This window comes from Tyto alba, unplaced genomic scaffold (assembly GCF_018691265.1).
Source record: "Tyto alba isolate M040663 unplaced genomic scaffold, T.alba_DEE_v4.0 Super-Scaffold_1000006, whole genome shotgun sequence".
Taxonomy (NCBI): domain Eukaryota; kingdom Metazoa; phylum Chordata; class Aves; order Strigiformes; family Tytonidae; genus Tyto; species Tyto alba.
In genome coordinates, this window is record NW_024881272.1 from 24,409,393 (window position 1) to 24,434,118 (window position 24,726).

A 24,726-nucleotide genomic window follows, 5' to 3' on the forward strand; every position below is an offset into this window, starting at 1 on the left:
CTTTCTTCCTTTTTGATGATTTCTGTCCGCAAAAAGCTGCAGTTTCCCACTCAATTGCATAAGCATTCCTGCTTTTCCCTCAGATAGCCAGCTCATGACCTGTCCTTCCTCTGCATTGCTGGTTTCCTCTTCCAGCTCTGGGACCACAATTGCTTATGTGATACTAATGTGCTGTGGCCTCCTTTAATAGCCTCATGTTTCTTTTTGAAGGCATGATTACCTTAAACGATGCTAATTCTGATCCTTTCTTTCCCTCTAAAGGAAACAGCAACAGTGTAAAAGTTCTAGGGCGGCAGCAGCCGTTGTAGGAAGCTGTCTGGAGGATGTGTTATCGCACTGCCCTTGTGTACCTCCAATCAGCAGTCATGAATGGAAGTTCTGGAAAGCATATCACCTCCACGGTAAAGCCTTAAAAGGCTGCAGATGAATCCAAGCGCTGCTGTAGTAGCATAGATATTTCCTGTTTATTTCGGCTGTTTGGATGCAGGCCATGGGAGTAGAAGGCATTTCATTGTGCACAGAGGCTGGCTGCAAGACTCGGTGCATGTCCAACCTTCTGAACACCTTTCAGCCCTAGGAATTTGCTATTCCTCTTTCACTGCAAGGATATTTTATAATTTTGTGTCCTGATTGTCCAACCAAAGCTACCAATAGTCCCAGACCACCTCCAGGCCACAGTAAGATGGTGGGTTACAGCTACCGTAAGTCTTCCAGGAGAAAAATATACCTGCTTAGCTATATGTGGAGCTTGATCACAATCCAAACGTGTTTACTTGTGCATGGAGGCAAGTTTCAGTAGGCTGGAACCTCTAACCCATGTGCCTCAGCAGGGAGAGGAGCTGCATTTTCCATTTCTACTGCCTGCCTTTTGTGGACCTGGCTTCTGTTAAGATAGAGACCATGATGCACCTTCACAGATCTGTTAAGAATACAATTAGGGTCACCAAGATGAAGGATACATTTGAAAAGTAAGCTGAGATATTAATACGTTAGATGTGCAATTATTTCCCTTTTGGAACTTAGTTTAGAGAATCATTTTCTAACTCAGCCTGTGCTGCCTCAACAAAACCTTGCTGCTGCAAAATACTTTTCCATAGCATGGCTTTTTTCTTTATCACCAAAGCTGCTCCAGTAAAGCAATGGGATTGCATTTATTTTCTCTTTGGAACAGGGGACACAGTGTCTAAATCGAAATCAGAATGACCCATGCATTCTTTCTCCCAGCTTTCATGTCGAACCATAATTGCTCAAATGGCACATTTAAAATTTTGGCGCAAGCTCAGACTTTCACTAGCCGCCTTTTTAAATCAGTCCCAGTGGCCAGCGGATACTGCGTAGCCCTACAAATGCATCTAAACATGCTGACTCCGAGGCTCCTTCTATTCCGAATGATCAGCGGTGCCATCTGTCACTGTTTTGATTGGGGCTGGGCACATGTGTCTCAGCGAAACACGGGCCAAAAAAAAGAGAGAGAGAAAGAGCCAGCGCCTGAATTTACTTCCCGCTTCTGTAAAGACATTGTTGGGTTCTGTGTTATAGAGGCGGAGGAGATATGAAAGCATAATGAATTCTTCTGTCATTATATTCTTTGGGGAACCTTTACCCAAGTCCCTACTAAATGCGGCTTAAAACGCCTTCTCGGAGCAGTAAGCTCCCCTCAGTGGTATTGCGACGGTGCATGCAAGTGTAAGAGAAATAATTCCTCGGTGGGGAAAAAAAGAGACAACATTTTTGGTTTGCATCAAGATGAAATTAGTCAGAAGCAAACTCTGAATTTGGCAAGCAGATGCCGGTATTAACAAGTTGTGCAAGCAAGTATAAAATAGAGGCGCTCGTGACTGAGAGCGCCTCGGCATCGTGTGTGTGTGCCCTTGCATGCACCCCGCTCCAAATTCACAACTTAGAACACAGAAATTAGAATGGGGAACATTGCATTATTCATAACTTGGCAACCATAAACCAGGGCATTTTGCCAAAATAAACTATTCTCTATAATTACAGGTGAAGCGACATTCTTTAATATCTTACAATACAAAAACATACATTAATCAAGGAAAGAGGGCTTTTTTTTTTTTCCTAGAGGACAATAAATTAGCATCCTTGCCAATTTCCTCAATACGTGTGACAATGTTTTACAGGATTATAAGTCAGCCTTTTAAAAGGAGGTTAGTCTAAAAACAAATAAACCCAATAAATGAGATTTTTAGCTAAATAAAGGGGAAGCCAGCTCCTAAAACGTTGATGTCTTGCCAGAAGATTTGGTTTCACCACTGGCACTCTCACAGACTGAGGGTCTAAACTTCACTTGGTGTGATTTGACAGGGCTCTGCTGCAAACAGCTTTGCTGGGCAGTTTTCTACTGCTAGGGATCTGGCCCCTTCTGCTGTAGCCAGCTCATCTAGTGAAATAAAATCGCAGTGCAGCGTGCCAGTCCAGTAGCCCGCATGTTCTGGGGTGATTCGCAGTCAATCTGCCACCAGTGCCTGATACTGGACTTCTTTCAGAGATTTAACATACTAAAAATGCTTGAGCTGTGTCTGTTTCCTTTTAAAACCACCTGTGACTTTTCTTTTTAAATAATTACTTATCAGTGTGTTATGCTTGTTAGTAACAAACTTTCAGCTTTGTTATGTTTTTGCACTCCAGCAAGTGCAAAAGGCCCTTTTTGTCTCTATGTCTCCCACTGACTTCAGTAGTGCTCACCCATATCTGCCAAAATAAACTCCTGGTATTGTTAGCTGTAGCACTTGCTGCAGGTGATGCTTGCTAAATTGAAAGAGGGGGCGGATTCTTTTCCCAGGTTGAGAACAGGAGTAGCTCTTGTCGCAGAAAGCTTAGGGTTGATTTTAGTTAGTGTTTGAAACTCAGATAGTGAGGGAGTTGTGTTGAAGACAATGTTTGAGTGAGAGCCAAGACAAGCGTCATCATGCTCTGCCATTCTGCAGTGCTACTGATGTCAAAACAGCTATGCACAGCATGTTACAGGCTAATAAAACATGGACTCTTCTCTGAAACAGTTGCCCTCTCACCCAAACGTAAATTGGCTGTGAGAGAAGGCTTGCAATTAAATGATTGTGCACTGATGTTGGGGTCATTTTTTGGATCATTTTATCAAGTTTTAAAGATTTGTGCCCTGCAAAGCGAGGACTGCAGTAGGCTTTCTCTTCTGCAGCACAGTAGTGGTTATGATAATTGTCAACTGCAGCCATGGTTGGATATGGCCAGGAGCAATTTCTCTGCTCCTGGAGTCTTAGTTTAGCTTGACTGTGCCTTCAAAGCATCGACCAGTCTGTTTCTAATATTTATGATATGTAAGCTGCTAGCGACCTGACCTCTGCCCCCAGTGCAGGGAAAGAGCATGTATGTTCTGCTGGGATCAGGTTCTCCACCTCGGACAAGGGAAAATAAAGGCTTTGTTTAAAAATAAAGACATCACTCTCTGGTTTGTCAGTGGTACTGTACGTTTTCCCCTCTGCCACTCTGTGTTTACAGGCATACAAAACCAAAAATAAATGTATGAGGAAGAGAGAAGAAGGTCAGAATATCAAGTGTCAAAAGTAGCCCATGAAATTTTATTGGTGGTGCATTTAATCAGTGCTAAGCATTTTTTACAAGGTACATACAAACAGTGGAATTGTAAAAATTTATGGAATGCTGTGTACAGTGTGGCCGTTTATGAAGAAAGGAAAATTTATATCCAGTTGAAATAAACCAAAGGGGAATGCTTTATGGAGACTCCTCAACATCAAGTGAGATCTGGGTAAGGGGAGGATGGGGGTATTTGCAGGGGCTTACTGATCTTTGAGGTGTTTTTCTGCTTCTTCAGCAGCTAACAGTTTGCATCTTTCTGTGGCTCTCAAATAGGCAGGATTCTGGATGCAGTGATGGTATGGTGTTTTGGTTTTTTCTGTACAGTGGAAAGGAAACACAAGTGAACAGCTGCTACTGGTATCTCTGGTATGAGGCCCTCGCTCTTGGGCTCATTCCAGTCCAACAGTTTCTTGAGCAGCCCTTAATATCCAGCTGTGAAGGGTTAACTGAAGCCAATCACTTTGACATCAGCATTTTTTTGTTTCCTTTTTGGTCCAGTATTTTGTTGATGATAAAGCACAGACTTAGTCAATTGAGAGATTCCAGAGCTGCAGAATCAGAGATAATTTAATTAACGGAATTGCTTGTGATTGCCCACTGGGACAGCGGGTAGGAATTGCTCGATTTAATTTGGAGAAACAAAGATCACATGCATGCTAATGTTTAACAAATAACCAGTGTTTGGGTTAAAGTTTTTTTTTGCCAAGAGGGGGCAGCTGATGCCCAGGGGAGATCTCCCAGGAGGTGATTGCTGAGTAACAGCTCAAAGCTACAGATAGGTCCTTTTTCCTCTTCCACGGTATTTTTGTGCCTTCCTTCTGGCCTTTTACCAGAACAAAGCAAGGATTTGCTCAGAGGAAGAAAGTTTGTTCTTATTTTCAGTGCTCAGGGGAAAATGCTACGAACATTAGAAAAACATACAGTGGGCACAAAGACTGAAAACTGTAGTCTTGCTCTCTGGTACCTAGCGTCCTCAACTGTGACTGCCATATTGTTGAAGAGTTAACCACAAGCTCCAGAGGGAAGTACAGGACTAAGCTTCTTCCACGAGGAGCCCTCCCTTCATGTTTTTGCTCAACATTCTCACTCAGTCTCCCCTGTTTGTGGTGATGTAGGTCCAGAGCGAGTAGAGCGTGGATGTGCCCTCCTGATACGTCCTGAGCCAGGGAGGACAGTTCAGGTGTCGGCGAGGCCGCGGGCACCTGCCGGAGAAGCGCCAGCGCTGGGGCTCGAGGCGTTGCTGTTGGCAGCAGTTGTGCTCAGCAGATCTCTCTGGAGGCTGATAAATGACGTTATCCAAACACGTCAAATCAGAGCGCTGAGGCGCAAAATTGTTAAAAAGAGTCTGCCTACATCCAACACGAGGTCAAGACAAAGCGGGGAGAGCAGGGCTGTGGAAGCCAATTCCTTCTTCCCTGTAATTCCCTCTGCCTCACTTGGCAGGGTAACTTGTACGCAGCCTTGCCCTGTCCGTGGAGCTTGGCTCTCTGACCCTCGCTCCACCCCAGCGTTACCTTGTAAAAATACTGCCCAGGCTGCTCCCAGCTGTGTCCGGGCAAGCGCGCACGAGGCTTACACACAAGACAGAAGCCTGAGGGAGTTCCCAAGATTGCTGCTGCAGGAAGAGTTGCTCCTAAGCGATGCTTATCTTTAGGATACAAGCAGCAGGCTGACGGTAAAATGTCACTAAATGGAATGGCATGTGTCCCAAGTGTGCTGGCCACCACGGGAGCCAGACACATGGGAAGTGACTCTCGTCTTTATTCCATCCCTGGAGGTAGTTCCAGTTTCCTTTATTTACTAATGTTCTCCCTATTTCCCTTGACCTCATTTCCTCCGGCTTTTCGGAAGCAACCAGGCAATTATCGCTCACTTTGGGTTGACCCTTGGCCACTACGTCCCTGGTTGCTGCTGTTCCAAGAGGCTTTCCTGAAATCTCAAGTGCAAAATACTCATTTTTGGCCAAAGCCTCTCTCGTGAGATAGGAGCTGCATCTTCAGCACTACGCTGGGTGTCAGGATTTTTCCTGAGAGCACGCTTGGCGGGGAGAACATGGAGTTTAAAGTCTGTCACAGCTGAGCTTTGATCAGCGCTGGGAGATATTGCAGTGACTAACGTTCCCTCTCTTACCAATGCACCCCAGTCTTGTTAATAAATGTATATTTAACAATGTCTGGAGCGTATGAAGTGATAATAACTAAATCAATACCTCCCACATTGATTGTCCAGGATCCCTACAGCGTGACGCACGCAGTGGTGCGGTAATTTTCCAGCTAACTAGCACCCTGATCTACAGCCCTCCTATTGATTGGCCATTGTATCAGGCAGCCTCTGAGCATTATTGCTTATACCTCTATTCAGCCTCCTTTTCTGATTCATTCGTTTATTACTGGACAGGTGCGATTATCTCAGAGACTTTCCGAAATTGGCCGATGGGGGTCAGCCATATAGACTTCTATAAACAAGCCATTTTCTATCTCCTCTTCTTGTTGCAGTGGCAAATTTTTCTTTTTCAAGCTTTGACTGTTATTGGGCTGGGACTGGGGGTGAATTGGCCTTTGCTTGCATCTGCTCAAGGAAGCAACTTTTCCCTTTCCTTTCTGAGTCACCTGCCCTTCAGAGGAGGACGGATAGCTCCACAGATAGTGATAGGAGAACTTAGCAAGGGTTGAGGTTCTGCTTGCCACCTGCTTTGGGCAGGATCCGTACTCGCTGCCTTTATACCTCCAGTGCCCTTATGCATGCAGGAAGGAGAAACGGATTCCAGAAATCAAATTCAACTGCAGCCTTCATCCAGCATCAGCTTGTTGATGGGCCAGACTGGAAGGGAACAGCTTTCTCATCTGACAGTAATCTTCAAGCTATAAATAAATAATTTTGTTTCTTCCTTGAACAAAACTAACACCTTTCTAGACTTTCTTTGAAAACACTAACAGCTCTTCCTTAAGGGTGAGAACCCAAGCTGGGATATGATAACAATTTATGCCACTGAGTAGGAGCAAGTGGGTGTTTCGCAGCCAAGAGCACTGTCTCCTACTGAAGCTCTTCCATTTTGCTCCAAAGAATATTTGTTGATACCAAGACTTGAATGTACCGTGTCGGTATCCCCAGGCAGTCCTCACGCACTGGGCTCTCATGGGACATGTGTATTTCTTTGTCTTTTTTTGCAGTTTTAAAATAGTTACCATTTCCTAGCAGCTGTCATTTGCAATGAATCTCTGATGAAGTTCTCTCCTTGGTTAGCTCCTGTAGAGTGTCTGGGCTGTACAAAGGTAGGAGTGATGTTGGAGGAGCTTCATAACACTCGTACTTAACAACATGCACTCCTGCAGCTCTGGTTTCTTCTGAAGTGTTGTAATTAGAAAAATCACTCAAGATCTTTTCAACCAGCTCTGTTTCCAGAGCCTTGGGAAGAGCCAACAGAATCACCTCGTGGGAGGTATCTTGGGTCCCTCCCTGCGTGCCGGTGCCAAGTGACTAATGAACAAAGGAGTGAGTGTGTGTGTGCAGCGGGAGGGCTGAGACTGCAGCTCACAGTGTTGGCCGTAGTAATTCCACTGGACCCATGTTTTAGCCACTTGTTGATGAATCATCCTTTAAAAAGGTAGAACACATACGTGCCACTGTGCGTTCTGTTGTGATTGGTGCAGCTTCTGGGACTCTTGAGGTTCTTCTGAGCTGGAGTCTGATTCGACAGGCCTGAAATTCACTGACATACATGAAAATTGCTGGTTTGTTTTGTTTCTTTGCAAGAATGAAAGCCTTAATGTCAATGCAATACTCTAAACCTTTTCTGGGGAATGCTTGAGGGCCCCTCCCTACGTCTGCACTGTGTAGAAATCAGATTTTGCAGCATGCTGGAGTGACACATCCTTGTCTATAATGCTCTCTGCATCTCATTTGCTAAGCATTGCTGTCTGCCCTTGCTTTTAGGTTGGCAAGTTGCTCTTTTCGCCAGCCTTGCAGAACCATGAAAATACACTTTCCTGCCCTCAGCACAGCGCCTCTGTGACAAAAGAGATAATGCTGCCCATCAAAAATGACCCTAGGAAATGGGAAAGCAGAGATTGTAAAGCTACTTTTATAGCTACCCTGCTGGCACAGTGTCCATTGCTTTTGGTTTCTTCTTTTTTTTCAGTATTAGAACCCAAAAAGCTAGGGGTTTCTTTAATATAAAAGCATTGTGTTGATCCTGTGTAATGAGCTGATTTTGTGTTTCACAAGGTTGATGACCAGAAAACATTTCCATTCTCTAAGGGGAACGGCAGCTCCTATTGCCCACAGAAGTTAGCTCTCACCAGCTTTAGAGCGATGTACAGAACTTTGTCCAAACCATTTGGTCCTAACGAATCTCTTAAGGGAGACAATAAAAAAGGCAGGGGAAAAAGAAAAACAAAAACAACAACAAACAAACAAACAAAAAAAAAACCCAAACAAAACAAATCTGTTCTTCAAATGTCCGTGTCTTGCGGAAACGTGCTCTGTATGGAGCCGGCAACCCAAGCCCTATTGTGTTCTGTCATGATGTGTTTGGAAGTGTTTAGTAGGACACCTCAAAGAATTCACACTGGGCTTTTCAGGAATTCTTCTTCACCCCAAGTTGGATGTATTAGTTCAAATATTGCCATTTCCTGTGCAGTACCTGTTGTGGGATCCTTTTTGCTCCAAACTCTTAACAATCTTGTGTGCTCAGTGATGCTCACTCTCCATCATCTTTTTCAGAATTACAGAAGACTCTGCAGTGACAACATTTGAAGCGTTAAAGGCTCGTGTCCGTGAGTTAGAAAGGCAGCTTTCCCGTGGGGACCGCTATAAATGTCTCATTTGCATGGTGAGTAGCACTCCACTTGTGGTAATGAATCAGAAATATCTTGGTATCTTTGCTGAGGAGGAGAAGCTTTTCTTCCTTTTGGGGTGGAGTGGGGAAACTCAGCTTTGTCCCTGGACAGCAATTAGTCTTCCAAATGAAGGTGCTAGGTCTTCTTTAGCAATTGAAATTTTTGCATGCATTATATTGTTCCACTGGTATTTGCAGCTGTCCTCCTGTATCAGCCCCAACTTTGGAAGACTTTCAGCCTTTCTATAGAAAACTCCCAGATGCCAGCGTCCTCTTCCTGCACGTGCAGATTTACATACATAGCAGAGGGTAGAATCTGTATTCTAAGACCCACCGTATGATTTGGGAAAAGGAATGTTGCATGAGCATTTAAAAGTTGTAGATGTCCTGCTTGCTCTGTGGTGCTGCTCTGGCCTTCTTAAAGAAGGACAGCAGCTCCCTCTGATGGTCTGAGCCTGCAAAGCTTTGCATCTCCTGTTAGGTTTTTATTCTGCTGATAGCAGGAGAAAATTCTGCTTGGTGGAGGTCTCCCTCTGAAACTTCAGCTTGATGCATGATGTTCTCTCTCCCGGCTCAACGACTTGTAGGTGTGGGAGTGTAGTCCCCGTCTCTTGTCCCACAGAAGGACAACAGCTTGCTGCTGATTTCCAGAGGTTTATTAGCAATGATAGAAAATACTCAAGAGAAGACATGTCTGCTGAAATAGCAGCAGCATTTTTGAAATGTAGTTAAGCTGTTCCTGCAGAGCTAAGAGTTGTGATAAGGGTTAATCTTACCCTGTCACTGGGGTTTTGTATGATCTGGTGACCTTTCTGATGAGAATAATGGCAGGTGGCCACAGCAACTTCAGATGCTCTTGCGATAGCTACGCTGAGCCAGGTCACCACTTGAGTGGATGATGGGCTTCCAGGAGTTCTGGGAAGCCAGAAAAATGGACTGCAGGAGACTTTCTGCATCTACTACACAACTATTACAAAAATACAAACTTGCATATTACACAAGCTTTTTTTTTTTTTTTTAAAATGCAAAATACAAGGCAATGTTACACGCAAAGAAAGGCATTGTGATGGGGTTGGCAGTGAAGAATCAGTTGATCCCTGATGTGGAAATAACCTTGTTTGCTTCTTTTCCTCAGGACTCCTACACAATGCCCCTGACTTCCATTCAGTGCTGGCACGTGCACTGTGAAGAATGCTGGCTGCGGACTCTGGTGAGGCTCTCGACTACTTTCTTGTTGACTTACAGGCTTTTTTCTCTCTTCTGGGACACTTTATTTTAAATCACCACAGGGAAAAGTGCTTTTTGCTTTAGTTTAAACAGTCTGAGTGCTGTACATGCAGACTTCTCAAGCCTTGCCATTTAACACCCCACTCTAGTTTTGACTTGAGTTTTATTTGAGTCATCGTGACCAAAGTGAAGCCCTGCCCCTTGCTTGCCCCCTGCCCCAGAGTTCTGCTGCCATGGGGACAGCCGTTGCTCATGTAAGAGCTCTGTGCCAAGGACAGCCTTGCCTTACAGTAATTTCCTTTGGGGCATCCATGCAGAGAGGTAAAGCTGTGAGAATGGAGGCCAAATCCACTGGGATTTCATGGGATGGGCAGCTTCTGAGAAACCTAATATTCCCCTGAAGCAAAGGGAATCATCTTCAGGATAGAGGATATGGAAGGGAGCTTTTATGAATATGAATCTATATTTTTCAGATTATTTGAAATAGCACTGCGTAGTTTTCAAGCATATGCCATTCTGTTTGGAAGATTGGGGACTATCTTGAACATTGAATAGGTGACCCAGTACAGTAGTAATTTATACATGTATTAAAGGACATCAGGTTAAAATTTAAGGTGTTATTAAATAAGGTGTTTTCCTTTCCTGTGTTAAAACTGTGGGCTTTATAATCAACTTTTAATGTCCCCTGTGCAACTGATTTTCAAGCTTTCATTTTGCTCAGGTTGGGGAATGGAAAATAGTCACTTGTGCTTTCTAGTCTTCCTGTTAGCAAGATGATACAGTGTTGGATTGCAAAAAATGTAAGGGAATGCCACTCCTGAAAACTGTTCCTGTAAGGCATTGCAAAATCTACTTTATAGAACACGTTGTGTGCTTGGAATTACGATTAAGCTGATCGTGCTCCTTTAAAATCCTGCCTTTTAAAAGTCTTGTCCAAGAAAAGTTACCAGGATGGTGAAGTGCCTGTGGGCTTGAGTACTAATAGCAACTCAATAACTTGGCTATCCCTCAGGCTGTATTTTATAGCTCTTCAGCTACACCCCGTCACTATTTAGATTATACAAGCTTTTGTAAACATTTTAGCAGCATGTTATAAAAGACACATATGTGGGTAACATAGCTGTGAGGTGTTTGGATGAATGTGTGCTCTGCCACCTTTGCTAAGTGAAGAGTAATCTTGTCCTTCAGCAGTCCTACAAGCAGAGGACAAAACACTAATTTCTTTTTCATTTTCTTCACTCGGAAGTCTTTGTCCTCTCGTCTTCCCAGCAGCTTCAAGTTATCTGCTGTATCCGTGGCACCGATTTCAGGCTGTTCTTAGGCTCAGCAGCAACTTAGTTCAACTTCAGTCAGGCCCTTGTGTTTGATGTGCAGCGGTCACGGCTGCTCATGAGATCGGGGCAAGCCCACTCCAGGTGCCCCGGGGTTACCATTTACCCTTGCTGAAGGGGAGCCATTTCCCCACTAGAATTCCGTGAGGAAGGTGGGGGGGAAGGAGCTGCCCATGTGCTATCCACACGTCTCTTCTGCCGACCAAGCAGGCGGAATGGGAATAGGCCAGCAAGACATCATGTTAGGACTTGGCACTTGCAGAGGGGAAGCAATTAATAAGTGGCTACTCATGTGTTACCCAGTCCTAGCCTCTCCCTGCAGCCCCCAATTTATTAAACCAGGCCTTTTCACAAGGCATGCTTGCACTCCCTCTCCTGTCTCAAAAAAAAATCTCCCAGCCTGTGTTCGCATGTTTCTAATGTAACCATTAAAATGTAGCCCGAAGACAGCAATAAAAACCCTGGAACGCCTTGGTGCTTTTGTGTCTTGATCAAAGTCAATGTGTGTAATCTCGTTAAGACTGCCCTCCTTCCCCCCTCCTTTTTTATGAATTTAATGGCATACAGCAGCTGGGCTCAGTGTTTAATGCTCACCAACCTGCATTGTTCTAATTAAGGTATCTCCTTTTATTTCGGGCACAAAAGAGACTCTTGTTTTTTTTAACAAGCGAGGAGCTGTGGGATAGTGTGTGTAATAATCGCTGCTGTTACCTTTCCCTGGGTATAAAGCTGGCTCCCCAGCGGGGGCGGGAGGAGGGAGCCTGCGCGTGCAGCACACATGGAAAGACTTGACTGGGGGAGAGGGGCAACATTTTTCTTCTGTTGTGCAATAAACAATTTGTTGGAGTTAATAGGAGTTGGGGCGGGCGGGTTGTGTCGGGCTTCCGGCCCCGTTTGAACATTCTGGAGATCTGCCATCCCTGCTGGTGAAAAGTCCTCTTTCCCCTGTGCGCCTGTGGTTTATATGCCCAGCCGAGATCTAATATTAAATTAGAGTGTGAGTATGTCTGAGAGAGAGGGAGGGAGGACCATGTATTGAACAGGGCCCTGGAACTGAAGGCTCAGAGTGCCTGGGAGCATTTCTAAACCTCTGCAGGGTATTGAAGAGTGGGTGAAATTTGATGCTTGCGTCTGTCTATGGACCAAAAGAGGTGAAGTGGTTTTTAAAAGGTTTAAGGTTTAAACATTTTCTGGGATACGATGCTACAATGATCTGAGCATCTCTAGTATCCTCTGACTTCCATCATATCTAGGGCACCGATGAGGACTGAATCTTTAAAGCACTTAGACTTTCTGAAAATACAGTTTTTGGACTTTTGACTCTTAATGTCTGGTTCTAAATTATGACTGTTCTGTTGCTAAGGCAGAGGGGGAGACATTTTTAACCACCAACTCCACAAATGGTTGCTGGCTCTCTAGCTTAGGTACTGTTATACTAGAGCTCAGTGCATCAAACTGGCTCCAAGCTCTGGGGATGAAACATTCACCAGAGCAGACTCCATCTCTGTCTCCTGTTGCTGTGTTGGATTAATGCGAAGGAAGGGCTGGAGTCACAAAAAGGGACCGTGGAGATGTCTTAAGAGAACCGAGATAATGGTGCTTGCTGAGTTAGCCAGTGCCTCTGTGCCAAGAGAAGCTGCTTGGTTAGACAGTACTCCTTAGGGTGGCCATGGAGAAAGGGAGGAACCGTCCCTTCACCAAGCATCAGGACATGATGAGTTGAGTGGTTTTTCTCTCCTTCCACTTGCTCTGTCAGCAGAACCAGCTCTGCCTGAGAGCTGCAGTCCTGGGGCCACAGGCTAAAGGTGTGCTGTGCCCTGCGTGTGCTGTGGGCAGCGCTGGGGTTGTGGGCACAACAGAAATGGAGACGGGGAGAGGGGTACAAGAACATATTGCTTGATGCCATGTGATCATGCCTTGGTTCCCAGGAAATCATATTAGCTGTTTTGTCAGCTGGGTTTGTCTGCTGATTTTGTATTGCTGTGTCAGACCACACTGATGAGCTTGATACTCCCTGCTTGCTGGGGCACACAACACAGTGACGTTATTTTTCATTCCTCCATCCTGCACGCAGACAGCTAGTTGATATCTTCAAGTTACGCAGAAACTGGGACAGAAGCCTGGAGTGACTTCCCTGTGATCCCTTTTAGAAACCCCTGAGAGCACATGCAGGCTCTTCAAAGACAGGGGAGGAAATGGTGTTGCAGGAGGGAGGCTTAGCTTGGGCAGCAGGAGGTGAGTTCGTTTCCCTGAATGTCGACCGTCCTCAGCTCGTTGTTGGACTGCAGCCCTGAGTCGCTGGGTGATAGGGGATGAATCTCCCTCTGGAAGAGGTTTGTCTGCCCCTTCTCTGTCCTTCCCCATTAACCAACGGGGACCTTACAGCTACTGGTGGGTGAGATTCATATTTTCCTTCACTGGGAAGAGTGCCCTGACGGTAGGGATTGGCAGTGCTTTGCTGAGGTTTGGAGCTTCCATCCTCGGTGGTTTGTGAGAGCAGGTTTGATGTGTGTCTGTCAGCAGTAATTCGGGTTGAGGTGATCTTGCTGGGGGCGTGGGTCGGTGACTTCTTGAGATCTCTCCAAGCTGTAGTTCTGTGATCTCCCAAACCCTGGTGTCCTTCCTTACAAAGTAAATGGAGTTAAAAGCTAAGTCAGGCTGTTTGCCAGGGATGGAGCCATTGGTGGGTGCAGGCACGCAGGAGCTGACAGAGAGCAGGTTTATTTGGGCAAATGCAGTTTGCTGAGTTTCCCCCCATCACCTGTACAGCCAGATCCAGCATTTCCTATGTTTATTTGCTGACCCCAGGCTTGTGCTTGCCTGTCTTGGGCTTATCTGAAAATTACTACCGCAAGAGCAGGAAAAAATTGCTTCTAAAAAGCCTTTTTCGTCACAGAATATTCTTCCAGGGGGATCCATCGATAGATATGTATGCTCAGCAGTTGACACATTTATATCTTTGGTACATTACACTACTACATTCTTAGCCTTGATGCTTTTTCTAGGATCTAATACTGTATATCCCATTCAGGGTGGAGCATTTTTGTAAGAAACAGCGCAGATATAGAGCAATCCTTCTGGGTGATTCCTTAGTGCTTCCAGCAACGTAGGGACCTCCTGAGTCAGCAGCTGCATGGCAGATGCTGTGCTTGATCCTTCATGATGTTCCTATCTGCCATGAGGTTCTCTGGTTATTTATTACCATATTTCAGTTTTGGCCTCCAGCAACATGTAGGGGCGAGCTCCACCCTTTGAGGAGGCTTTGTGAAAAAAGTTGCTCTCCTGATTGCTTTAACTCCATTTACCTGACAACTGGGGGTACCCCACAACAGCAGTGGTGAAGGGCTGCTCCTCTGGGAATTAGCATTTGCAGAGAAGCAGCTGTCACTTCACGTGGAGACGTGGGCGGGAGACGGGGCTGTCACCTTGTTTGAGAATTGGATCTTGGAGTTTGATTCTTCTCCTGGCAGAAGCTGGCTCTTGGGTTTGGATCTCTTCTGTCACGTCTCTACTTTGGTTTTCCTTCCTATACAGCAGGCAAGCTTTGAGCCCAGGTTTGATGGTGGCACTGCGTAGGCAAAGTTGCTCTGTGTGTGTGTGTGTCTCTCTATTCTCTCTGCCTGGTAGCATATTCTGGTTGGAAATTGCCCATTTTTAGACCCACAGGACAGCAGGAAGTGCCTAAATCCTTCCTTTTGAGTTTTTTTGCTTTAGCCAATTTATAGCAGACGTCACGCCATTTTTTTTTTTTTAAGAGGCAACTTTAAGACAAAATACTCCAATCCTTCCTGGCACCATGTAAGCCCTAACGACTTCTCAACATCTCGGCTCTCGTTAGTGTATTTTTCAAACTACTACCCCAAGTGATTAGCTTGTATTGTGGATCAATTACTTGCCAAATTTTAATTAAGAAAGGAGGAGAAAAAATAAACTCCATCCTGGTTCCAGCCCCTTTTCTTTGCTTTGTAACAGCCCTGGAGCAAACTTCTTGCAGCAGAGTTTTATAAACCCCTCAAAACTGGGGTTTATAATGGAAAAGCTGAGGTGGCCTTTACTCTAGCACACGCAGCTATAACACATCAAGGCTTTTCCATGAAGCTATGATGAAAGGAGCAGAAGGACCTGGAAAAAAAAGAAAGAAAGAAATGGCCGACAGGTGGGACTTATTATTCCACAGCATTTTTATTTCAAGGGAAAAGTTTAGTAACCCCAGCTGGCAGGTGAGCAGTGGGGGAGCAAATGCTTTTTCATTGTGCCTGTGCCAGCATGTGTGTGTGTACAAGCTTATGTGCCTCTCTACAAGAGAGGAGAGCTTAAATGCTAATGCCAATAAATGTTGTACACCTACACTGAAAAGTCAGATGTAAGGAACAAGGTTCTATGCAATTTCAATCTAAAAAGAAAAAATCAGGACTTAGTTCTGAATGTAACATACATGCTTATGTGTGCAGAGGATGACAGTTTTATTTAAAAAAAAATAAAATAAAAAGGCTTCCCCAAGGGTCCAAAGTCATTATTTTTGCTTGAACTGTTTAATACCAAGCATAAGCACTAGAGAGACCCAGAGACCTGGGCCTGCCGTGCCACGTCTCCAGGATGCCGTTGTCCCCTCCAATGTACCCGGGCTTCAGAGCCCACGACGAGCTGTCCTCCCCACGTGCAGGTGAAGCAACATCCACCACTGCCCTAATTCAATCTGCGATCATGTAGCTTTTGCAGAAAATGGGTCAAGCTACATGTGATCGAGTTCTGCCTTCTGGCGTGGTCAAAAACTTGGCCCTGGCTGCCCACGAGCAGCTCTCAGCCTTAGGTGGGGAGAGTGGATCCCCCTAAAGCCATCAGCATGTGGTACAGGAAGCAAATGTCCGGGACAGAGATCCTGGGGACTGGCAGAATAAATCCCATGCATCTTCCCTTGCCCTGTGGTGTGAAGGAATTGCATACCGGACCTTGCTTTGCCACGGAAGAGGGAAGCAAAGCTGCAGTCAGTTTAGTCAGGCTTGTTCTGCCATCCTGTGGGCTGAGTGCAGAGGATTTGTGCTTATAGCGAGCAGCTGCGCAGCCCCAGGAGATGCTCGGGCTACTTGGTTGGATGCTTTGCTGCCCCTTGCCAATAAGCTGGGCATATCTTGGGAAGGAGAGCACAGGCACAGACTTGTGCTGTAGCCACATCTGCAATGCCTTAAAGTCCCCATGCACGCTTACTGCTGCTTGTCAGGGCATACAGGAAAGCTCAAATGGGGGCAGCTGCCAACTGCTGCCCCTTTGACAACGTACTGTGAATTAATTCCTCAGCACCTCCCTGTCACTTCCCCTGGGACCCTCCAGCCACACAGGTGATGCCAAGAGGCCAGCCAGATGCAGCAGGCACTTCTGAGGACAGGAGGACTGCATGGCGGTGCAGGCCTGAGCAGGCACTCAGTTGAACCAGGCTGTTTCGTGGCATTTGCATTCAGATTAGCGAGCCCCTCCTTGGCAGTGCTGATATGTAGCCCAAAATGGCTTTTCAAGGTGGCAGAAAGGGCAGATGTTTAGATTTGTCTCTCCTATCTGTTGTAGCTGCTGCAGGAAGTTTTTACTGGGACATGCAGGTTAGAGCGTACCCTTTTCTGATGCTGGAGATCTAAAGCTCTGGTATTGAGCACAAGCAAAGGGGTGTGTTATATAAACAGGCTCTGCTACCAGTGCAGTCAGTCTTTGATTTCCTCAGGGTTTTAAGCCTTTTCTTCCAGTTGTGGTTTGTGCTTGCTCTTCCCAGGATCCAGCATGCCAAGTCCATGCAGTGAAGGCTGGTGCACGGGGCTCCCCGATGCATTACACAGACACAGTGAGAGACAGTCCCTGCCCCAGAACGCTGAAAAATCTAAACAGATACAACAGTTAGAGAGGGGATGAGATAGGTCCCAGACAGCTAGAGCAATGTGACCACAGGCATCAGCACCAGAGCTAGGTGCACCATCCAGACCACCAGTGCTCTGTCACTCACCCTGAGAGTGATGTCCAAGGTGTCTTGGGCATCCATTATGTGTTTCATTCGACTCTAGTTCAACAGGACTTTGTGTGTAGCTGTTTTAGGTCTCAGATGCAACTGCCAGTGGTTCCCACATGTGTCAGAGCAGCAGCTCGGCTGCTAGCGGCAAGGGGTATCACATGGGAGCCTGGTTGCTCAGAATTCCAAAGCTCGGGGAACAGTGAGTGTGTGAAGTCCGTGTCTGCCAGGAATAACATGCACTGGGATCAGGGAGGAGGCTGCTTCACGGTTGGGCTGCAGGGACTTTTCGATAGTACTCAATACTGCAGAGCAAACAAGACTTGCGCTTCTTTGGAGCTGCATCCTTGTGAATTACTTGCACCCGTGTAAATTTTCTGTACCTGGGACTCTCTCCTCCAGATCCTTCTTAGTCCAGGGAGCTTCCAGGGGGAGAAAGGCCCTGTCCTGTCTCTGCAGGTGGTGTCACAGAGCAGAGAGGATCTTTCCTAAGGATGCTTGCCTTTTGTAACCGGCAGTGCCAGCTCCTCTGCTAGTGATGTACCCAAATGCAGGTAGCAGTACCGAAGCAGCGTGGCAGGTCACGGTCCTGCCCCGCCACTCGGCCCGCTTGCTGCAAGCTGCCACGCTCACTGCTGCAGGCACTGAAAGAAACCCTGCTGAGGGAAAGCAGCGACATCGCTGCGTGGCTTCGGGTCCGCCAGCAAGCCCTGCGCAAGCCGGCAGGCTCCCACATGGCACGTTGCATCCCTGTCAGCTCGCTTGTCACACCGAGCGCTGGGCGTTAGCAGCTGGAAGGGCCTGTGACAGCAGCGAGCAGACCTCGGTGTGCTCAGACAGAGCCTGTGCTCAGTTCTGTGTGGCGGGAGGTCGCGTTGAGGCTGCGGTCGGTGTGGAAAGCCAGGGCGCCCCAATTTCCTGCACGGCCGGTGCTGTAGACGGGAGGCTGCCTCGCAGCAGAGCCGTCTTTCTGTCATTTTTCCCATCAACTGTCTGTCACATCTGCCAATCTAATGATGACCGGCTTAGGTTGACCCCGATTCCGAGGCTTATTAACACCCCCTTGCTGTCAGGCTCAGTGACAGATGGCACATCAGCCCTTGTTTTATTTCCTGTAGCGTTCCTGTCAGCCGCCCGTTACCTCGCCCCAGCTCCCATCACAGTTTGCTGGTTTCAGTTCACCTTGGCAGAAGAGACTTGCCTCGGCAGCATCTCTGCGAGCTGAGGGGGGACAGGACGGGGATTTCCTTTATGCCAGCAGCTCTGGGGCTTTTTGCAGTGTGGCCAAACCAGTCCCCCAACACGCTGCCCTGAAAAGGAAGGTCTGACCCCACCATGAACCAGTTTGGTCATCCCAGGTGAAAACTGCAACTCGTTCCAGCTGGGTTGGTTTTGTGCAGGCTCAGTGGCCTGAACTGGCTCCTCGAGGGCTGCAGGTGAGCGAGGGGAGCAGAAAGGAGCAGACCTGCCTGTGACAGCACAGCAGAACTGGGGCCTCGGGCCAGTCCATCTGCAGAGACTCCTCTCCCCGGAGCTGCTGAGTTTGGTGACACGCCTCGGTCCTGGGTTTCAGCCTCCTGCAGAGCTCCTGCCTGCCCGTCTGCCTCATGACAGGGACTGGAGTGGGATGAGGGGCTTGCAGGGCAGGCAAGAAAGGCGTTGGGGCTCCCCCCTTCTCCCAGCTTGTGCCTGCTGTTGTGCCTGGAGGGGAAGGGGGTAGCCTTGCTGCCACAGCTCCTGTGCTGCTCCCCCTGAGATCCCAGGCCAAGGACAGGGTCCTGCGGGTTGTCCTCCTTCACTCTCTCACACTGTTCGTCTCGTCTGCCGGTTGCAGGGTGCCAAGAAGCTCTGTCCCCAGTGTAACACCATCACGTCTCCCGGAGACCTTCGGCGCATCTACTTATGAAGGACCCAGCGGGAGGGCGGGACCCAGCTACTCGGCTCAGCTCATCACACCAAGGGGGAGAAGAACGACAGCAACAACAACAACAGCAACAACAAAAAAAAGACGTTTTAAAATTTAAAGGAAACAAACAAAAAAAACACAGAGACTCCAGACATGGACTCGAGGATACAGGAGCAGTGGGGAGCCTCAGGTCCCGCATGTTGAGACCTCCTTCAGCATCTGCAGCGGGCAAAACCAAACCCTTTGTTGTGAAGCCCCCTTTTTTAAAACCAGTATTCCCCATCCACCCGTTCCCTGGAGCTGGCTTTGCATCGCGGATGGCTCATGAGCCCTCCTTTGGACTGTGTTGTTGACCACTCTGCCCCCAGGAGACTGGGGAAGGGACCCTTGACAGAAAGATGTTAAATAACCTGTAACTTGTGTTCTTTGTTCAGTTTTTTTGTTTTGTTTTTATTTTGGTTTGGTTTTTGGTTTGGTTCTGTTTTGGTTTTTTGTGGTGTTCTAGTGATAAAAAAAGGTTTAAAGAAAAAAAAAAAAAAACACACCCAGGCAGAAATGAAGCACATGTAATATAGATTATATATGTTTACAATGTTGTGTATAAATGGGATAGACTCAAACATTACATACTAATAAGTTTCCCTTTCTTTTTTTTGGGTTGTATTTTTTTTAAAGAAGAAAAAAAATGAACAGAGAACATTAAACCCATATTTTTCTTGGTTCAGCAAAGTTTTGGCATTAAAGTCATTAGTTTAAAAAAAGTATATATATACATATATATAATATAAATGGTTTAATGTTCTGTGGTGTATATTTCCTCATTCAGATATGAAGTTAACAGCTTTTAGTAATGGCTGTAGCATTGCCCATAACTTACAGAACTTATGGGGAGTAGAGGAGGTGGATTTTTGTCATTAGTTGTAGCTAATGGGGCTATTTATAATAGAATCGTTATCCCCGGAAAGACACGGCTTTTAACTCCTCGCCGGGGGACCAGGCAGGGCGGGGGGGGGGGATCTGGCTCAGCCCCCTTTGCCTTTCCCAGCCGGGGAAGGGGCAAACGGTGCGGAGCTGGGGGGGAGGCAGCCTGGCAGAGCGCTGCCCCCCGGCCCGGCCGGGGCCGCCTGCTCGAGGGTCTGCCCGGCCCCCTCCTGCCTGCTCCAGGGCCGGAGCCCCGGCCCCTGCCTGGCTTTGCTTCCCCCTCCTCCGGCAGCATTTGCTGGCTGAGGATGCCCGAGCTGCTCCGGGTGCCCGGCGCTGCGGCAGGGCGGCGGGGACGGGACGGCCCTGCTGCGGCGCCTTTGCCCGGAGGGGCCCGGCCGGTTCCTGCGTGGTGCTGCCCGGCAGAGACACCCCGGCCCTGCCCGGCGCCCGCTCTCCCGGAGCCTGCGTTTTGCAAAAGAGGTTTTGGCACTAGGGCAGAGCGCCGACCCCGTCTCATCCCCAGGGCTTGCCCGCCGGTGGAGCGGGCAGAGGTGCTTCCAGCCGGAGCCAGAGGTTCCCCGCAGCCCCGGCTTCTTCCACGCAGTCCCTCGTGCTAGGCCCTGTCTCCCATATCCTCAGCCTTAACCAAAGCTGCCGTCTGGCCTGGACCTTTTGTCGATTTTTCTTTTATTTTCAGGACCCAAGAAGCAGATACTGATCCATTTCCCGAGGTGAACGCATGCCCCGTGTGCTGACTTGCCCCAGCTCCCCCGGCCGCCGTGGGGTGCCGGCTCCCTGAAGCCAGAAGACAGGGAGATGGGGAAGCTCATCTCCCCCTGCTCCTGCAGGATCTTTCCAAGCAGTTCCCACCTGGCAGCACAACGTGGTTGGGGCATTTTAAGATAGTCTGAAAACAGCAGTGGTTGAGGGGTTTGGAGCCGGGACCCCAGTGTTCCTGGGCTGCTGGGGTGTTGCTGGAGGAAAGGGCTGGGGAGGCAGGATGGGTGTGCCGGTCCCATCACCACTGCTCTGCCCTGAGCGTGATGCTGTCCTTGGTGTCTCCCGAGTGATTCCAGAAGGATCCTGCTGCACCAAAAAAAAAAAAAAAAAAAAAAAAAAAAAGTTGAAGGAGTTGTATTTTACAAGCGTCTTGGCAAAAAAATGACAATTCCTAATTGAGAGTTTCCCAGGTCTCCAAGCTCACAGCAGTGTGGTGGCTTCTGAGACCAGAGAGCGGCAGCTCCCCTGCTCAAGGGTGCATCCCTGCAGAGCCCCCGGGGACCAGCAGAAGCCGAGGTACCCCGGGAGGGTCCTGCCTCCCCGGGGAGGCTGTGGGCAGGGGAAGGGGCTGCAGCGGTGGGCGGTCACTGGTGGGCAACCCTTCAGGCAGGGGAAGGGCAGGCACGCAGAACTCGGGTCTGGATTTGTAAAGGGGGAAAAATTGAGGGGCAGGGAGGTGGGGGGGATGGCTGGCTGGGCTGTGAGTGCCACCCAGCCAGGGCTGCAGTGCCTGGGTGCCGGCACTGAGGGCTCAGAGATGGATTTGGAGGGGGAACAGTGGGTGAGTGTGAGAGGCAGCCGGGAAGGGGAGAAGGCAGGACACCCCACCCCAGCCCTTCCCTGGAAATAGGCCCCAGGAGGGAGCCAGACTTTCTGGCGGGTGTTGTGGACCAGCTGTGTACTCTATGTACGTATGTGTAAAACCATATGTAACTAGTCATTGGTTCTTTGTTTTGGGGGTTATTTTTTGTTTATTTTTTTTTTTGTTTTAATTGTAAAGCCATCCCCTATTTTCAAGGGGGGGGCGCTGCAGGGGGAAGGCTGGGGAGAGAGGCATCCCGGTTTGTAACAGGCATCCGCCACTTCCCTCTTCTGTAATAAGTTTAAATGATTTAAAAAAAAAAAAAAAAAAAAAAAAAAAATTGAAATATTGGAGTTACCTATCTTTGCCCAAAGAATCCCAGTTGCACAAAGCGATATTCCGGTGTGTCGATGATTGTGTGTCAGTGTATATTATACAAAGAGGTACTTGTCACTCCCGTTTGTAAACTACATTTGACATTAATTAAACAAGTATAAATCTTCTTGGGCGCTTTCCGCCTTTCTGTGTTTCCCTTTGCAGGCGAGAGGCAGTGGAGGAAACATATCCCCCCCCCCCCCCGCCCCTACAGATGCTGCGGCCCCTGGATGTGGGTCATGTCCCAAAGGGGAGCCCCGGGCCTGTTATTTGGGGTGCAGGGACAGATGCATCTCTGCCCCACCAGGGATAGGGCCCCCCCCCCAGCTTGCTCCCCCCACAGAGCTAGGAGGGCAGGGCAAAGGACACTCCTCAGGGGACACCCCCATAATGAAGTCTCATCGGCTGCATTAGTTGGGGGCAGGAGGCGCCCAGCCCCAACAGATCTATACGTCCTGCATTAGGGGCCACCGGCACAGTATAGGGTTACCCCCGACAAGAGGGGCTGGGAGGCTGCCAGGGCCGGGGGGGGTAGAGGTCAGGTTCCCCCCCAGCATGAGGCTGGCGCCGACGCTTTTGGTTTACAAACATTTTGCCGGCGGGTCGATGGGGTGTTTTCAAACCCCTCCCCAGGGCTGCAGCCCCAGGGGTGGGGTGCTGGGGGGGGGTGGGGCGTCCCCAGGCTGGTGGGAGGGGTCGGTGGGGATGGCAGGGACCTCTTTCTGTCTGTGGTGGCAAGGATGGCGAAAGAGGGTGGATTTGGCTTTTTTGGCTGAGCATCTCAGCCACTCTCCAGTCTGCTTTCAGCCCGGAGGAGGCCTGAGGCCAGGGTGAGGGGCAGGATCCCGCCCTCCCTCCCCCTCCACCCGCCCCACAGAAGGCTGCTAATATTTTATTTAAAATATCTTTAGGAAGCAGAGGGCTGTGATGTATCGGATGTATTGAGAAAATGCTAATGTGTAATAGCGTGTGTCAGGGGCCTCGTTCATCACCCCCAGCCGCCTTCTGGGGGATCCATATCTAATTAACAGTAATGAATGAGGGAGCCCACCTAATGACAGCCCGCCAGTTTGTTATGGAAATGAGGCAATCCCATTAGGCAAAACACTTAATTAAACAAACGCTGGGAGTGGAGGCCGGAGCAGGATGGGCACAGGCCCTTTGGGGGCCCCGGTAGGCAGCCCCCCACATGCTGGGGGGGGGGGGGCACAGGCTGCTGCAGCCCCTTAGAGCCGGGTGCCCTTGGTCAACCCCAGCAGCAGCAGGCTGGGGGGGGGGGGCCGAGGGGGACCCACGGGGGGTGGGAGGGGGCAGCGGGGCCGTTCACATCCCCCCCTCCACATTGATGGGCACAGAGGCCAAACACAGATTTCCAATCAAACGTGTGTACTTGGCTCCCGCTCTATTGACACTGAAGCAAGAAGGGCTCAAGGTTAATTCCTTATCAATACCCTATTGTCAGCTCATTCATCACCCGGTCAGGGCAGGGGCTGCCCAGGCTCCCCCTGCCCCAGCCCCCCATGGGTTTGGGAGGGTGACCAAAGGATGCTGTGCACCCCTGTGCCCACCCCAGCCCTGCCCGGGCAGCCCATCTCCAGCCAGCGGTGCTGGGGTGGACTTGCAGCTCTGTGAGGGCACGGAGAGAAGGGGATGAGGGTCAAGTTCAAAGGGAAGGGGACAGGGGGACGTGGGGCAGGTACAGCGAGCAGCTGCCCAGTGAGCCCCTGCCTCCCTTGCCCGTAGCTGGGCTAGGTGCAAGAACTGCACGTAGGGTGTGCTGGGGGCACGTCAGGGTGGTTATACAGTGGTTGTGGCCCCCACTTCTGCTACCCTGTTTCCTAACTGCCACCCCCCCCCCCAGCCCAGTGCCCTGGGGGGAACCTGCCAGCCTTTCAGGAGAGCAGCACTAAGCTCAGCTCCCTCCCCAGGACTGGGGGGGGCTACAGGGAACCCCAGGGAGCATCCCCATTCCAATTTGTGGGGTTCCCAGAACTTGGACCATGGTCTGTCTAATCACAACAACATCACACATATTCACTTAAAAAATATATAGTCCTCTCTGGGTGATGCAAAGGGAAGTGGTGTGACCTCGCAGAAAGGGCAGTAAAGCTATTCCTGCTGTTACTTTTGGTTTTAACGTTTGGTTAAAGCGGAGAAATAGGATCTAGTACAACTTCCCAGGGCAGGCAGCTCTAGGGCTAGATGCTGTTCTATATCAACTCACAATCTCCACTTCTCATCAGTTTGCTCTTGCCAGTCTTTTTCATTGCCTCAAGAGAGGACTTTTTGTGGGAGATGCTCTCAGAGACGCAGAAGTACTGGGCTGTTGGGGATCTCCTCCAGCATCTGCTCTGCTTGTCTCCTAAACCAGAAATTTCTCCCCGCAGGAAAGAGGGGGCCTGCTGCCACCTCGTGGAGTGCTGCTCCTTCCCGGGCCGGAGCATCCCACCCCCGGCCACTGCAGCCATCGGGAGGTTGGCACCGCAGCCCCCCACCAGCTCCCTCCTCGTCACCTCCACGGGGAGATGGAGACCAGCCCCACGCCTCCCCGCTCCGCTTTCTAGGAAGCGGCACATGGGGTGGGGTTGCTCTGTTCCATCTCTGGCCATCCACACTTTTCCACCAGTGGCAGAGCTCTGCCCGTACGCCTGTGACATCCCAACACGTAGAAAGGTGGGGCCTCAGCCCAAACGCAGTTTGCTGCCCCAACAAGGCAACAGCACGCTCCTTTTAAAACGCCTTTACTAGGTGGGGACACAGGTCAGTCTTCACCCAGGGGCTTGGCTTCAATTACTCATGCTGCAAGATGCTCCCCCCTGCTCCGAATTGTGACACCCAGCTGGGCTGGATCATGCCCCTGGTCTGCCCAGGCCCCCCCCCTCCAGCCTCCCCCAGGACCATGGGGCACCCTGGCAGCACAGGCACCCTCCAACCCAGGCACACGACCACCCTGACCACTAAACT

The 24,726-nt window shown here is 49.0% G+C and overlaps 1 protein-coding gene across 7 annotated transcripts in view; it reads left to right on the forward strand.

Annotated features, from left to right (window-relative positions):
* The window catches only part of RNF220 (ring finger protein 220), a 231,996-nt gene extending 210,106 nt beyond the window's left edge, over positions 1 to 21,890 (forward strand). For all 7 annotated transcript variants that reach the window (XM_042803079.1, XM_033000379.2, XM_033000382.2 and 4 more), the window contains 3 exons: positions 8,314 to 8,422; positions 9,564 to 9,638; positions 18,810 to 21,890. In XM_042803079.1, coding sequence (XP_042659013.1) covers positions 8,314 to 8,422; positions 9,564 to 9,638; positions 18,810 to 18,881 — 256 coding nt within the window. In that variant the 3' untranslated portion in view covers positions 18,882 to 21,890. The remainder of the gene's footprint in view (positions 1 to 8,313; positions 8,423 to 9,563; positions 9,639 to 18,809) is intronic.
* The last annotated feature ends 2,836 nt before the right edge of the window (positions 21,891 to 24,726 follow it).